This window comes from Chaetura pelagica, unplaced genomic scaffold, assembly GCF_000747805.2.
Source record: "Chaetura pelagica isolate M959 unplaced genomic scaffold, ChaPel_1.0 scaffold79, whole genome shotgun sequence".
Taxonomy (NCBI): Eukaryota; Metazoa; Chordata; class Aves; order Apodiformes; family Apodidae; genus Chaetura; species Chaetura pelagica.
The window spans coordinates 2828366-2844581 of NW_009969339.1; the positions used below are offsets into that span (position 1 = coordinate 2828366).

At 42.3% G+C, this 16216-nt stretch overlaps 1 protein-coding gene across 1 annotated transcript in view; it reads right to left on the reverse strand.

Annotated features, from left to right (window-relative positions):
- Positions 1-9097: 9097 nt before the first annotated feature.
- Positions 9098-16216, reverse strand: part of RIC8B (RIC8 guanine nucleotide exchange factor B) — a 35276-nt gene continuing 28157 nt past the window's right edge. The window contains exon 10 of the mRNA XM_010005853.1: positions 9098-9403. Coding sequence (XP_010004155.1) covers positions 9292-9403 — 112 coding nt within the window. The 3' untranslated portion in view covers positions 9098-9291. The remainder of the gene's footprint in view (positions 9404-16216) is intronic.

The window sequence follows — 16216 nt, forward strand, 5'->3', positions numbered from 1 at the left end:
AGGGCTTTACCAAGTGAAATCTACCAGGAATAGTAAAAATCATGGTCTTTTTAAACTCTTCCAAACAATTACAGAAGGAAATGAGAACTTTCTGTGCCATTTTAATGTCCTTCTGTTTTAGTAAAAAATTTGACATGACTGCTTTAATTAATTTCAGGATTTTTTGCTGATTTCCTGATTTTGCGTTGTCTTTGGTTACTTTTTTTTCCTTCCTCCTATTCTTAGAGAATTTGCTGAGGTTAAAAAGAACACATGCACACAAAAATTGGGAAACTGAGAAAACAGATAAGCCTTTTCCAGATGTTTTTGAATGGGAGAAACCAACCAGGCAAAAAGGGCCTTGAATGAAAAATAATTTAAAGAAATGGTGGGAGTGGGGAATGACAGAAGTGGGAAGGAGAAAGATAAAAAAGCAGATTGTTCCTAAAAGTAAGACATCCCATCCCAGACTGCAACGCTTTGCCCTCCAACTGCAGAAGCAGAGGGTATTCATAGGCTGACTGCTCTCACCTGCTGCCAAGTGTTTTATTTCCCAGAAAGTCTCTTTCCAGGCCCAAAACAGGTAGTATGAGTGTCTGGACCCTGGTTCTCACCAAGCAGACACAGAAGCTACAGTGGCACTGATGCAGCCTTACCCGTACTCTTGATGTACCTCTGGGAAACACAAGACATTCTTGCAAAAGCATTTTCCCTCAGGCTGGGAAAAACTGTCCTCATCTTCCATACTTGTCCAAGAAATGACAATGAACAAATGGCTTCTTGTCACTCCTTATTTTATTAGGGGTTTGCCTCCGTGTGAACAAGCTGCGTCATGACCTAGGGAACAAAAACTGCCTGATTCTTGCAGTTTGCACTCAATATTGCCATTTCCTCACCGCAGTAATTCAAGCTCCCCATCCCTACACCTCTTACAACCCTGTTACCCCTCTCGTTGTGCCTCAGGAAGGGCTCCGAACCATTCCATGATGTGCCCAGCTCCCCTGTGGCTGGGCAGGCAGAACCTGCCACAGCCTCTCCCTGGGACATCCCGGGGGGTTTCTGCCTCCCTGTCACCCGTTTGAGGAATCATTTCTATCCAAAGCACAGGGTCCTAAAAGGTGTTGCAATGAACAAAAAAACACCGCTAGTTTAATAACTAACAAAACCACCAGAGTCAAAGCATTCATAGGATCTATGATTCTATGATCTGCTTACACCCTTGGGTCACACCACGGGTGAGGTCTATAGGTGCTGAGAGGCTGATCCTTGCTGTCACCCCAGCTGCAGCACTGCCAGCCATTACCAGCAGGGCTTCCTCCAAGCAATGGCTCTTCTCCCCCTGCCATCCCTGGCCTGCTGCAGTGTGGCTCCCATGGCCTTTCCCTGTCCCGAGGTTCTCTGCCAGTCTCATTTCTTGCTTCTACAGGTTGGCACGAAGGACAGTGCCTGCCTGACCCACCACGCTTAAGGTGGGAGGACTTACAGAGCCACCAGGACACAAAACAACATTTTCTCCTATGGCTGCTGTCCTCAGGAAGGGGAAAAGCATGACTTTTTTTTTTTTTTCCTTTTCCATGGTGCCTCCCAAAGGCCAAACGGGAAAAACCCCAAAGCCCCCCAAGCAGGACGTGCCAGCAGTGAGGCCTCCGGGCGCAGCCACGCCGGGCAGGAGCCACAGGGCAGCCCAGCCCAGCTCCCGAAGGAGCCGCCTTCACCAGCGCCCAGCAGGCCATTGTTTTCTCCCTGTCTTATTTATGTGTTATGAATAATTACAGCTCCCCTTTCCCCTCGCCTCCGGCCCGGGCACAAAGCAGCCCGCTCCCCGAAAGGAGTTGGTTGCTGCGTCTCCATTAAACTGTGCTCCCTGCGCCCGCCGGGATAATGCACTTCAGATCATCCCTTGGCGCAATATATTTTCCAGGATAGGCTTTTGTTTTCTTTCTTGGCCGCTCACCCTCTTTCTGTGGTCAGTTTTGCTCATTTCTCTTGTAAGCTGTCTAGAGGCAGAGAAAAGGCTTTCAGTTTTAAGCAGTTTCCTTTTCAGTCCCCCTTTATTGAATTCCAACCTCCATTTTTTTTTTTTTTTTTAAGCATAGGGACATCATTTATCTTGGACTTTAGGTTGCAGGGGCCTTCAAGGGGCTTCTTTTTTTCTTTCCCAGCTGCATTTGTTGACACACAGTCAATCTGTTTTTTGCCTTCGTTCCCCCTCTTCCCCCCAGCAGGCCATAAAGTATCGACAGCTGTGCCCTTTATTAGCATAGCCATTTTAAGCACAACAAGGGGGAAGAGACTAAATATATTACAGCCATTACCTCTGTCAAAAAGTGACAATTTTAAAACATTTTAGCTTTTCACTGGGAAAGCCGGCAGCACAAAAGAAAGTGCTATAATTTTATTGTAAATGCTTTTTAAATATGGGTCACTTGGCCATAACCAATAGAAAGGATGGAAAAGTTCAAAGCTTGAGAAGAGTTCAGACAGATAGCAGAATTATTTTTTTTTAAAGGCTTGTCTTTAAAATATGCTAATTGGGGCAAAAATACAACAGTGAGGAGCATGCAAAGTAAGATCTTGTTGCTGGCTGTTTTGTTTTCTGTACAGCCCTGTTCATGCTTTTCCCATCTACTTATAAGTGTGTTTTACAATTTAGATGGGAATTATTCCTCCCCAACAGGGTGTTCTGAACATTTGAGGACTGCAAAAACAGGAGGAAAGCCAGGCAGCCACTACTCCCTTCTCAAATAGGAAAAAAAGAAATAAATTTTTAAAATCAACTACCGTTTTTTCAAATGTTTTGCCAAATGTGATGTGCCCCAGCACTGTGATTTGCCAGGCAAGATCCCTTCTTGAGCATAAAATAATCCTGAAGCCTTAGAATCCTGGTAGTTTAGGTTCACATTCGGATTCTTACACTTGCTGGCTGTTTTGTGGCAGAAACTTCCATTTTAAGCTTCTAGAATGAAAAATTGGCTTTTTTGATGAGATGAGCACTAATGCACACAGTCAGCATTGGCTATGAGCCCTAAAAGGTAAAAGAGGGCTTAAAGATGCCCTGAAGCCTGTGGATCTTGGCTGCTTTTGGTTTAATTTGTAATGGCTTTATCAGGCAAAGAGGAAGGGGCAGTCTCAATGGGTTTATTTTGAATGGCTTCACCTTCCTCTTCATTTGTAACATCTGGGGAGAACTTTGAAGTCTTTTTCTCTCTCTTACCTGCACCTCCCCAGTTACAATTTTTGCTCGAGGTTTCACTTAGTCTTTTAAATTTCAGAACACATGTAAAACTCTTCTTACACCAAGACAAGTTGTTAAACAGGCTCCTAAAAGCAAAGCTGATTTAAAGGATCTATTTAAGCAAAAGTCCATGAAATCCTACCAGAACATGATACAGTACCTATCAACTGTTGCGATGCAGCTTTCATCTCATGGTGGGTGGTTCTTGAGGGGCTGTATCCCACTGCACTGGGCACTCTGAAATTCCAAGAGAGAGCTAGCAAGCATCCTACTCAGGGAAGAGTGTGGCCCATGGCAAAGGGGAAATGGGAAGGAATTCTCACCACCCATCTTTTGGCAACCAATTTAGCAGTTAAATGTAACCAGCTGGTCTCCCCAGGCTCCCTCTGTAGTCAAGGGAGGGAAAGCAAAACTCCTGCAGAGGGTCATTCAGTGCACCCAAATTGCCCTTACTCTGAATTGTCCTCTCTCTCATCCGTGACTGCAGGAGGAGTTTGAAGAGACTACCCGGGTAATTTAGCCTGCTAAGATGGGTGGTCTGAGTAATTCCTTCCCCACCAACCTCTAAAAGCCTGCCTAGGTACCCCACAGAGATTGGCATGCCATCAGAGGGATCGATTCCCAAGCACATCAGCAGCTCAGTAATCTGTGCTCATGCCTGCTCTAGAGAAAGCTGGGATGCTCCAGGAGCTTTCTTGATCCTGTTGGACCCCACAGCTCTCCACCAGGTGAGGGAGCTGACCTGAACTATGTGCTGTCAGACGATGATGATCAACCAGTTGTGCCAATGGTCAGGGTCTGGGGACTTTTTTTTCCTGTCCACCTGTCAGACTGTATCTGCTGTCCTCAAGCCTAGCCAGAGACCCCTTAGAAGTGTCTAATGCTGGACCTGAAAGTGGCTCTAGTGCTGCAGAGACAGGAGACATGGCGGCTCCTTTCCAACAGGAGAGTTTGGTCCCTTCTTGTGGCACCCCCTCTTCCTCATCCTCCCTTGAACAGGGCGAGGGAAGAGGGCTAACTCTCAAGAAGGAAAGCAAGCCGTGGAAGTGTGGCACAGCTCCAAAACGAGGGGCAGGCACCAACAGCCAAAGCATTACCACTTCTTCCAGCGAAAGGCAGTATCGTAGTGAAGACACAGCTTTCCACAGGGCCAAGGAACAGGTAAAAGCAGAGGAGTCATCAGACTCGCAGGCAGTGGTGCTGGTGGTGAGAGGAGGAGCCCTGAAAAACACTCAGCTTTGCTGCAAATAGGCTGTTACCACTGTTTTCTGTGGCATGCAGGCACCTGCATCTCCCCCATCTGCATGGCCGCCCTGCAGCCTGGGCCTGCCCTGGTTTCCCACAGGCAGCAGAAGGGCAGGGTGGCCTCCCAGGTCCCACTTCTGCCAGGCAGGACCTTTGCTGCCCTCTGGCCACCCCTGGGCAGCTGGCTGGCAGCAGAGGTGAGGAAGGAGATGTACCTTCCCAGGCTCTCCTGCCTGCCCTAGGGCCCTGTCTGCATTCCCAGGCACACCCAGCTGGAGGATAATACCAGATTAAGCTAAAAGAACATCACTTTCCTCACAAAATTCCTGATCTCAAGATTGCATCACCAGAGTGAAAACATGGATTTTGGAGAGCACCAATTTCAGGATGAGCAAAAGTTTCTCCAAGAAGAAACGCTATCACTTTTCATAAGAGCCAGAGCCATCCAAGTAACTAAGATATTAATGCAACAAAGATTTGCATCTGCCAGAGTAAATTAAACCTCTCCCTTCCACCCCTCCCCGCAATGGAACTACTTTTCCATGCATGGCCAGAAAAGAATCTGAGCTGGGCAGCTGTTTAACTTGTTCATCAAAGACTGGCAAAGTCTGGCTCTCAACTGTTTGAACAGTGGAGCAGTCTTTTTGCAGCCAGCTTTATTAAAGCACAGGATTTTATTAGCTGCTCTCTGGTAATAAGGTGCAAGACAATGTTGTGGAATGCTCCTCCAGGAGATTTGGGACCTTGTATACTTTGGGGTTTACTTTCCTCTTTTGGACTAGGGCCCTTGGCAACCAACTGATACAACAGCTTCACTGCAATACTATCTTCCTTAAAGTTGCCTTTCACAATAAATTTTTCATCCAGGTACAGGAAAATTATTGCTTGAGGAACTATAAAATAAATAACTCTGTTGCCCAGTTGTCATCCTGTTACTTTATTTTTTTTAAGCCATTGGAGATTTTCAGGTAGTCGACAAAGTCCAGAGAGAGGATGAAAAAGCTGTTTTGGCCACACGCAACATACAGTGATGTTGTGTATTCAAAACATTGAAGCTCATGTGGTTTTCCTCTTTGGCAAATTAAAAGTTCTGGTAATTTTCTCACAACAACATTTTTAACAGGTTGTAAACGTCCCTTTTTCCTGAAAACCACTTTTGGGGCACATAAAGTTTCAATTAGCATTTGAGAATACCTGCCAGGAAGTTTTCATGAACATTTAAAGCAAATACGTCTGTGCTATTTTGCAAAAGAACAAAGTATTCTGACAAATTTCAGCAATTTCCCATCCTCTTTTGTTTCATAACTCTAATGGGAAACAAAGAAAAGCAAAGCTTCCAAATAATTGATGAGCTTTAATGAGAACTGTGTTAGTCCAGACTGTGGATGCCAAAATAAAGATTGAAACACAAATTTCTGTATTTGGGACTGACTGTGAAAGGCTTTTTGGGAAGTAAGTGTACATGTCCCTGAAACCCCCTGGCTAAAACATTTACAGTCACCACCAGAAAAATCTATAACCATTTTATGCAGAAGAGTTCCTTTTTCAAGTTGCACTATTTTCTTTGTCAATTATACTCGAGTGTTTTGGAAGAAAAGTGAAAGCATGCATTTATATAAACAAATGTAAGTATTTCACGTAATACAGACTAGCTCATCCCATGTGGATGTAACGCGTTAGACAAATATATATATCTCATAGAATCATGGAATGGTTTGGGTTGGAGGGGACGTTACAAATCATCTAGTTCCAAGCCCCCTGCATGGGCAGGGACACCTCCCACTAGACCAGGTTGCTCCAAGCCCCATCCTTGCTCCAAGCCCCATCCAACCTGCCCTTGAACACTTCCAGGGATGGGGTTTCCACAGCTTCCCTGGGCAACCTGCTCCAGGGTCTCACCAACCTCACACTGAAGAATTTAGTCCTAATGTCTAACCTAAATCTCCCCTCTTCCAGTTTTGATCCATTACCCCTTGCTCTCTCACTACAAGTCCTTATAAAAAGTTCCTCCCCAGCTTTCCTGTAGCCCATTTAGGTACTGGAAGGCTACTGTAACATCTCCCTGGAGTCTTCTCCAGGCTGAACAACCTGAACTCTCTCAGCCTGTCCTCACAGGAGAGGTGCTCCAGCCCTTGGATCATCTTTGTGGCCCCTCTCTGGACTTTCTCCATGAGCTCCATATCATTATATATATATATAATCGCTCTTTTCAAAACTACTGCAGACAGCAAACCTTGCACCCTGCTCTAGGCTTGAGATTATCATGTGTGAAAAAACAGTGCAGGGTGCAGCATTCTCATGGTCATGTCAGACAGGAACTTTGGACACTCATTGAAACGCAGATGTGCCACCTCCATGCTCTGCTGGGGAGGAAAGAGAGAACATTCCCCAAACCTGCCAGGCTGACTGCCCACTCTGATGATTTAAACCAAGTTCAGTTGCCCAAGCCTCTGATTTTAGAGGTTCAGCTTTGAAAGTAAACTCAGAAGCAAATATTAATTTTACAGCAAACAATTTTTTTCAAACTACTAAGTACTCATTTTGCTTTTCTCCAGACTCCCAATCCAAGAGAAATCTTACCACATGCATGGTTACTTTGAAGGGAAAACTACCATCATGCGGCATGCAAGGAAGCAGATTCACTGTTGTGCTGGAGGAACTTTGTCCCAAGACTTTTCCAGATGTCCAGCCAGTGTGGCTAAGGATGGATCCATGTTATATTTCCAAGACAAGCCAAAAATCTTGCAGCACCCCTTCTGCAAACTATCATGTTGGAACAAGAGGTACTTTTGAGAAACTGCACTAGTGGCAGTTATTAATTTAACTAGATGAACCTGCACTCCCACAACAGGCAACCCAATTATGAAACCACTCTTGAGCTAGAGGATTCAGACAGAACCTTCTGTGCTTGCTCTCATTTTTTTCTTTTTAATTGAGGCAGCATCTCATGTCTGTGTAGCCTACCACCAGCATGTATTTTCCAAGACAAACTAAGCTGAACTGTTTATTGCAACTATTGTTGCCCTGTTGCAGCCAGCAGGAGCCAGACCACAAAAGCCTCATGCTATACCATTTGTAATAAGGGTCCCCGCAGCCATTATTGTTTTATTAATCTCGTTAGCCAGCTAATTGTAGGAGCATATTCTACAACTTGTAAAGCAACAAACTGAGATTTTGCTCTTTTTCATGCTCTGTACTCATCACTGAATAGCAACCCCGATGGCCTGTTACTGAAATAACAGCTCCTCTAGCCGCAAGAAACAGCCTCAGCTGACACCAGGACAGTGCTCAATCCCTCATTAACAGAGCTAGTTAAGCTTTGTTACTCAGGGAGGATTCATAAATTCTTTGCACCTGCAGTGTACTTAGTATTTGCCTGTGCTGGGCTCAGAATAGTCAGTGGATGATGCTAAACCCAAAATAACATATTTTCAGTATACTTTTTCTTCATGGACAACTTCTCTCTTCCCTTTTTGGATTAATACCTAATGGGTATGATCACAGTATTATCAATACATTGATGGGTTTTGCTGTAGCTACTGCTTTTTGAGAACAGCAGCTGGCTTCCTTATAATTTCATACCAAGTCCTTCCTTTACAAAGTCTTCGAATACCAGCTTCCTCAGTTCTGGAAGCCAGTGTCAAGTTGGAGGAAACAAACTGGAGAACCTTCCCCAGCTTCTGAAGGGTTCCCAAGAACGGCATGTGTACACTTCTGAACAAATAAATAAATAAAAAGGAATTACAAACTAGGACACAGATTATTCTTCATGTAATTCATGCTGGGAGAAACTCAGAGAAAGAAACCAAGCAGGCAAAGAGGCAACAATGACAGCAGTGCAGCACGCCTAAAGCTTTAATCTTTGTTTTTCAAGAGTACAGAGTTGAAAGTAACTCTTTTTTGCTCCTTCCCACCTTCCCATTCTCTATCCCATCACTTCCTAAGTTCTCGTAAAAGGAAGTATTTCTTTGTTGATTAGTTTGACTTCCCTTCAAGTGAGGCATACCCCTTAATCTCCAAAAGTAGGCCCCAATTCAGTAAAACACTTGCACATGCACTTCACTTTAGTCAACTCTCATTCACAGCAACATCTAAGTGTACACACTTGAATGCTGCTTTGAATAGGGGCAGTTTTACTTCACCACAGACTGGGGGGTGGGACGTATTTATGTGGTCGTAAGAGGAGGTGGGAGGGAAAGGGGGAAGGAGGACATACAACATACACAATCTTGTTCCCAATGTAAAGATAATTATACCACTGGTGACTGACACATTGGTAAAACCTTCGGCAGCAGCTTAACCACAGAAGAGTGTATCAGTAAGAAATCCAATAATATTTTAAAAAATGTAGCTCTGAAATCACTGCCAGTTAAGGCAGCTTCACAAGGTGAGTCAGAATTCTAAGTTTAAACACCCTCTGCTCCTAATGCCCTTAAGCAAACACACTTTAATTAAAATTACATAAAGGGAGAGACTGGCAAGACAATACAAAAAAATAATCAAGAATGGGAAAACCTATAGGGTTCAGAAAACATGATTCTGGAAAATTAAAGTGTTTATATTTTATTTTACACTGTAGACATTCACTTTTCATCCCTTTGAAATACACTTAGTTTTAAATTAACAAAAGATCATAAACTAATAAACTGATATGCTCTTTACACAGACATAATAAAAATGCAGACATTACACCACAGGACCCACCATTTAAATATCCCAGTAACAGAAGAGTTAAGGTGATGCTGGCTAAATGTAAAATGCCTAGATACAAGATGTCGTGGCTCTAAGGAAAAGTGGATTAGAGGAGAACTGAGACTGAAGCAGGTGATGCTTCAGTCTGACTCTGAACTGTCTTGCTTTTTGGTGTGGTACTGGCTGACTGCTTCTTCCAAAGGAGCCATTGTGCCATCCGGCCGCACTCCCATTGGTTTTATAAGCTCATCTCTGCAAGAGATAAAAAAAAAAGAATATATATTAGCATATGCACACATATTAATTCACATGTGTATAATATAGTCACATACAGTATATGCTCTAGTAAATCATGAGCCTTTAAAAGGAAGTTATTTCTGCTAAAGTTATTTTCTGCTAAGTTTTGAGGAAAGGGGAACAAAAAACCTTCTCAAATAGGTGGGAGGGGAAGAGCAGGACAGATAAAGACTTCATTCATGTAGGCCAAACCTACTTAGCCAATTAAAGACACCATGAAAAGTCAGTCGCTAATAGGCTCAAGACAAGGAGCAGGTTCACTGGTTTAGATACACAAATTAGCTTTTCTTCTAAGAGTTCTGTGACTGCTGTTTCTTCCTAAAATTTCACCTGCCATTCTGGCCAATATATGCCCAGGCAATTAAAACAATGATTTGATAGTTATTCATCTTGTTGGAGGAAATAAATCAGTTATGAGAACGGACTCTGCCTACACCACTACTAGTGGTGTGTAAAGACTTGTTGATTCATTTTTAAAAAGCTGACTGATTCTAATAACTATTGCTTTTGTTTGTGGCAGTTTAATTACAGGATTGACAGCCCTTTTAATCTCTTCAAAGCTCCAAAGGCCTCTCAGCAGCTAATCCAATTATATCTACTCCACAAGCTACAGCCTCATCTAAGAGATGATTAATTATTGATTAAGCCAATCAAAAAGTATTAGCAAAGATTTATTTAATCCTTACTTTTTATCACCTCATTTATATGTGGATTATGGCAAAAGCTGTAAGGGCAAAGATAACATTTTGATTTTCTACGAAAAAAAAAAAAAAGAAGAATACCTTTAAATAGTCAGGAGTCACCTTAAATAAAGGAGAGGAGGCTGGATGTCAATCTTTCCTGTGCTTGAAAGGCAGCCCACTAAAACTGCCAATATAACACACATGTAACACCAGACAACAAAACTCTATCCCTCAATGGGGAAGCAAAGGCATTTCACCAGCTCTCTGCCTGGTCTGCACTACTGTCTTGGCTGAAAAGAGGCACAAAAATTGCTTGGACACAGCTGGCAATCTAACCTCACCACCACAGGAAAAGCAAGAAAGGCAACACCTGAATTACACAGCATGTGTACGTTAGATTTGTACAGTCAAACAGAGGCTAAATAAAGTCTCCAAGAGTCTTTTTTACTTGGGAAGAGCAAAGACTATTTGCCTTTGCAGCTGTTTGTAGAGATGTGGCAATCCGATACTACAGTGATAAGCTCACAAATCCCACAGCAGTTTGAAATATGAAAAAGTGGCCCTGGAGAAACTGCTGTGGTTATGCTAACAAGGTCTGGGTTGGAAGCTGCGGGCCAGGGAATGAGGTTTTCACTGACCATAATTGGAAGAGCACACGCTGGACTCTGCCTGTGTGTGCGTGAGAGTAAGATCTATCTTTAGATAGACTGGAGGTAGCTTGTCAGGCTTGAGGAATGACAGCAAGTCATTCAGACTCTTCCTTATATAATCACAGAATGGTTTGTGTTGGAAGGCACCTTAGAGTTCATCTAGTTCCAACCCCCCTGCATGGGCAGGGACACCTCCCACTAGACCAGGTTGCTCAAAAGCCCCATCCAGCCTGGCCTTGAACACTTCCAGGGATGAAGCAGCCACAAATTCCCTGGGCAACCTGTGCCAGTGTCTCACCACCCTCACAGTGAAGAATTTCCTCCTAATGGCTAACCTAAATCTCCCCTCTTCCAGTTTAAAGATATTCCCTCTTGTCCTATCACTACAAGTCCTTATAAAAAGTCCCTCCCCAGATTTTCAGTAGCCCCTTCTGCCTTCCCAGAGCTTCCTCTTCTCCAGGATGAACAGCCCCAACTCTCTCAGCCTGCCTTCACAGGAGAGGTGCTCCAGCCCTCTGATAATCTTTGTGGCCCTTCTCTGGACTCATTCCAACAGCTCCATCTCTTTCTTATGGTGGTGGCTCCAGAACTGGACACAATACTCCAGGTGGGGGTCTAACCTTCCTTCAGGCAATGCAATCTGCAATATGCAGATTCTGCCCAAATAAGAGCACTCTTGGTTCACTTAAGTTTTCAAGTATCTGCTGGAGATGTGGAGAAGATATCAAAAGAATACCCAAAATCAGATTCAAAAGGGCTTAAAAAATGAAGACTGCAGATCCGGTGTCCAAACAGGACCAGAACCCTCCCTGCCTGCTATAGGGGTGCCCCAAAGGCAAAGCCTGAGTGCTTTGGAGTTGTGTCTAATAGCAAAGACTTTTTTTCACAGGAAAAAAACATGCACCTCAGGCCTTTTTAGTTTTTAAACTTTAAACACCATAGTGTCCTTTGAAATCTTTCATCCGTCTTGCAACAATTCTTCAGTGCCATTTACTCAAGTTCAAGTTTCAGCAGTAAACTAGTACACTTATTTTTGGAGAAGAATAACATGAAGAGTAAGTCCTTGCCCAAATTTTTTAAGTCCCGAAAGTAAAAATATAGCCACAAAGAATGAAATCACCTTTGCTTGCCATCTAAGCTGAGAAGATTCTAGATCTTTGTTTTCCAAACCACAATGCATGCTCTTAAGTTGCAACATTTAACATTACAGCCAGAAGTCACAGAATCACATAATTTACAAGTCATTTACAATTTATTATTGGTAACATATAAATTATAATGGCTAGTAAAGGATAAAGAAACAGTTCTAGAAGAAGGGAGAAACATGGGAAAACAAGGTCCCAGTCACTTATGTGGGGACCTCCTTCTCCTTACGTAAGGATAGTTAGAAGATATCTGTAAATACTGTCAAGAAGTCCTGTCTCATCATTTGTCAATTATAAAGAAATACTTCTTTCTCTGCAATTTCCTTTTCGTGTTTCACTTTTACAACTTGCTACACACACTCCAGAACTCCACAGAAAATTATTCTCTGCTGGTGAGCCATCTGTGGAGACACTGAACACCAGATGCAATAGACAAGACACACCCATATGCACAAGTCTTGATCTGTGGTTTCTGTGGGGGTCTTTTGGGGATAAGGCAACAACTTTTGCATGACAATGTAATGTAAAAGTCTGAGTCACTGTCATGCATTTGTATCTTCTTTAGTGATGCCCAAAAGCCCATTTTGCAGCCTGCTGTATTCATTTTAAAGTGCACCATTGTGAACTGCATTTGAGGTTCATTCCCAGCACACTTCTCCTCTCTAGGCTTTAACTATGAGCTACACTGAGCTGACATTTCCTAGGAAAACGAGCTCCTCAAAAGCTTTGCAAGTCCCAGAACAGGATGAATGGTGGGCTATTACAAGTTTGCTGTTCTTCCTCTGTATTAGGAGGCTGAACTCTGTACACCCTTCCTCAAACAAATGCTACCCCATAAAACTGAACTGTATGAAGGCAGAAATACTCTAGACCACCGAAAGAAGACGTAGGATGAGAAACAGGAATCTACCTATTTATTTCCTAAACTTAATCTAGTCCTAAAATGGCATAAAACATGGCATCCTTTCACCGGTGAAGACTTGACTGCAAGCTCTGAATGCTACACAGGCTTATTCCTGTTTTTCCCAGAGAAAAAATACAGGAGACAAAGATGAAAAGAACTGGGCTGCCCACAAAGCTAGTTTCAGAGGCTTGGAACAACTATCTGCTAATTAAGAGAATTTTGGGTAGGATTGCAAAAGGCACCACTCAGCTAACTTCAGACCACACAAGAGCCCACAGAGCTGATCCTTACCTGGTGTGAATGGTCTTGGCTCTGCCAGCCTCAACAATTTGCCCCTTTAGCACTGGCTCTTTACAGGCCTCAACTGAGCTTTGACAACTTGGGCTAGCTGAGGATGTGCTTACTGTTTAAGGTGAGATACAAGGTGGCAAGAGAAGCCCCAGAAACTAGTACATAATAGCCTCAGAAGACAATTATCCAGATCCTGGCAGCTTACGGTCCATCTACTGGGCAGAAGACAGATTGCTTCAGCCCAGTAGGTGGCAGCAGGAAATACTTCTGTACACACGAAAGGGGGTGTGTATATATATATATATATATATATACACATACACACAATGTGTGTATTTACAGATATTTGAACATCCTTCTGTGACCTCCCATATAATCAAATACACCTTCTTGCAACATTCATTTTTCTAATGCAAACAAAGCATTCTATTCAAGTGTACTTAGAAACACATCATAATTAAAGAGTTGGTAAAATGCATTCTCTTCCTCCACTTTCAGATCTCCCATGAGTCCCTTCAAATACATCCATACAAGTTCTAGCTTCCTGCTTGCCATTTAGCTTGATAACGACTCAAAAATCATTCCCTTGCTTTGAAGGGTAACTTTTTCTTGTCTGCTCTACGTGCTACGGGGCACTATTGACACATGGAATTAATGACGGTGTCTGTAATGAAACAGCCACCATGTAAACACCAGTCTGCTCCTTTGATAAAATGGCATGTTAGGGACCTATTCACCTCCTTATAATTGAGTACTACATAATAGTTCCGATCCTTTCATGTAACATTATTTTGTTCCATTATTAGAAAGGGGAGGAAAAAAAAAAAATCTATGTAACATTGCCTTCTTTATTCATCCTATGATTAATTTTGTGTTTTTAATGAGTACGGTTGCTTATTTAGACAGGTTCTCTGACATACTTGTTTTGTTGACTTCTGTTCAATGTACAACAAAACCCAAGCTGTGATAATTGGAGACCATTTCATCAGCAAAAGGATTCTTGCTATTAATACAAGGTTGGCTTGGAAAAAGCATACTGACATTTTAAATTAGTCAATTAATATACAATTCTACCTACGATTTATAATAGAAAAAATGTTAGCATTTTTTGCAGACATTTTAATTAACACTGAGTATTCCAAATAATCTTTTACATAAAGAGACTGAATATCATAAAACACTGATTTAAGGTGGCTAACTGGATATTTTGCAAAAAAAAAAAAATGAAGGGTTGAGTTAAATTTTTTTTTTAGATTTGGGGAGTTTTTCAAAGCTCAAAGATGTGCATAACATACAGAGGGAAATGATTTGCAGTCATCAAACAATTCTCAATGAATTGAGATAGTATAGATCCTTACTGCAGACAAAGCTCACAGAGTTACTTCAGGGTTAAGTACAGCTACCCAGCAAACTACCTAAGTAACATCTACATCTCCCAAGACCTGCAGTAATCAAGATTTTTCATCACACTTAAAATGTATATATCTAATGATTTTTACAAGTAATCTCATCCAGCCAAATTTCAGAAAAATAATTTTTTTTACAAAAGATTTTGTAGAACTCCAGTCTATGTTAAAATATTTGAGTAGAGGAAATGGGTTCACAAGCAACATTCAGCTTTGCTCCATACATTTTGGAAACAACAAAACTAGGTGATTGATTTTGACTTAGCCTTGTCAACCATCAGTTACCCCATGAACAGGCCTAAACATTGACAACCTAACAGACTAGAAAAAACCTGTGGAAGTAAGCCCTAAAATGACTAAAAGCCTGGCTCAGTTTTACATCACTTCAAAGCAATTTCAATTCTTCAGTGCAAACCTGGAGAGCAAAAACACACCAGCATCTTATGCAACATGGGAGAAAATGCCACTTTATTACTTACAGTGTCAAGAAACTTGTACAAAGGGTACAGTGTAGACAGTGGCCATTAATAAAGGCTATAATTTTTCCATGAAGTAGTACTGTTTTGCAAATTTGTGTTCTGAGTTCAATTGCTCACCAGGTAAGTTTTCAAAAACAACACAGAGCCAGTTAAAGCTAAATCTAGAACAGTCCAGTGACAGACTGGCCTGATTATCCTCACCAGTCAGGAAGGGAAGCAAGTTTGTCAGTTCTTCAACTTCTGTTTTTTCCATACCTTTCTCCAGGAAAAGCATGCTACCTCTTTAAAGCTGAGCTTGCATTACTGGGACAAGTGTATTAAGCAAACCAGTTTTGCTGGAGGTCATGCAAGTTGACTCTGTGCTCTTGTCCAGGTTACACAGATAAAGTTACACAAACTCATTCAAGATCAGAAGGGGCTGTTGGTTCCCTGTCCACCTTCCTCTCCTCTTAAAAGCAAAGCACTGCACCACACTGAAATTGCTCAGTTCTCCTACAACAACAAAGACCAGGAGAAGTAGGAAATCTGTCATCAGCAGTCTGTCTCAAAGCAAGACTCAAAACCCAGAATCAGCTGAAGACTCATATCAAAGGAACCTCCAGTTTAAATCTGTAGGTTGAAAACTAAGGAAAAAAGTGCATTCCACTGGAAGATTTAAAGTATCTGAAAACTCCTAGCACTGAAGGGCTGAGCATTCAATTTGAAATACATGAAGGGACTCCCGTTGCTATCAGCATGTTACTAACTCTTTCTTCTTGTGTACCAGACTGGCAGCTTCCCATTTTATTTAACATCTGCAAAACCCACAATTGCACTCAATTGCTTTCACTTAAAATATCCCACAGCCTCCCAAAACCAAGTCTTACTCTCTTTTTTCTTCTTGCCAGCACTTCCCCCTGCCCAATTTCCAGTAAAACAAAGAGTGGGAAGAACAGTCAAGTGATTTTATTCATGTTATCACAGCGCTAAAAAGGGTCACATCAACAACACTGTCCCACAGCAATCACTACACTAAAACCCAAATAAACAAAAACCTTACAACAGAAAGAGTCCCAGCCCTGAGGAGTATGCAGTCTAAGTACTATAGAAGAAACTGCAGGTGGATGGTAAGTGACACAGAAAGCCCAAGGTGAAAGTAATGCTACTGGCCAAAAGGATCAGTAGTGACACAGGGCACCAGCTGCTTAGTTATTGTCAGTTGGTAGCAGGC